Source organism: Trypanosoma theileri (genome assembly GCF_002087225.1).
Source record: "Trypanosoma theileri isolate Edinburgh chromosome Unknown TM35_Tth_18_V1, whole genome shotgun sequence".
Classification (NCBI taxonomy): domain Eukaryota; phylum Euglenozoa; class Kinetoplastea; order Trypanosomatida; family Trypanosomatidae; genus Trypanosoma; species Trypanosoma theileri.
The window spans coordinates 141,382-141,705 of record NW_021639860.1 but is presented as its reverse complement, the minus strand read 5'-3'; the positions used below and the strand labels follow the sequence as shown (position 1 = coordinate 141,705).

The 324-nt window shown below is 52.2% G+C and overlaps 1 protein-coding gene across 1 annotated transcript; it reads right to left on the bottom strand.

Moving 5' to 3' along the window:
* TM35_000181500 (uncharacterized protein) lies at positions 1-306 on the bottom strand (the record flags this gene model as incomplete). The annotated part of the gene is made up of 1 exon (XM_029026463.1): positions 1-306. A coding segment is annotated over one exon (306 nt), but the record flags the coding sequence as incomplete, so codon positions are not given.
* Positions 307-324: the final 18 nt, after the last annotated feature.

Here is a 324-nt window from a genome sequence, read left to right as displayed (position 1 = left end):
GTGCTTGTCAGGCAGTACCACATCACCCTCCTCGATTTCCACGGTCTCGAGATCTGGAACAGAACCAAATGACGTGGCATGTACGAGAGAGGTGCTTTTGCTGCGCTTGTGTCGCAACTTCGCTGGCTCCTTCATAGCACTGCTTTGTCTCTCAGCAACATCATCCCCCAGCTCGCCGCCAAGTGGTTCCTCAGCGACAGCAGTCAAGTTCACCGTGTTGGCACCATCTTCATTAAACACGGCTGTCTTCGTGGAAACATCATCCAGCTCCACAGCATCCATTTCCCTTTCTTCCGGTACTTTCATGTCAGCAGAGTAGACTTC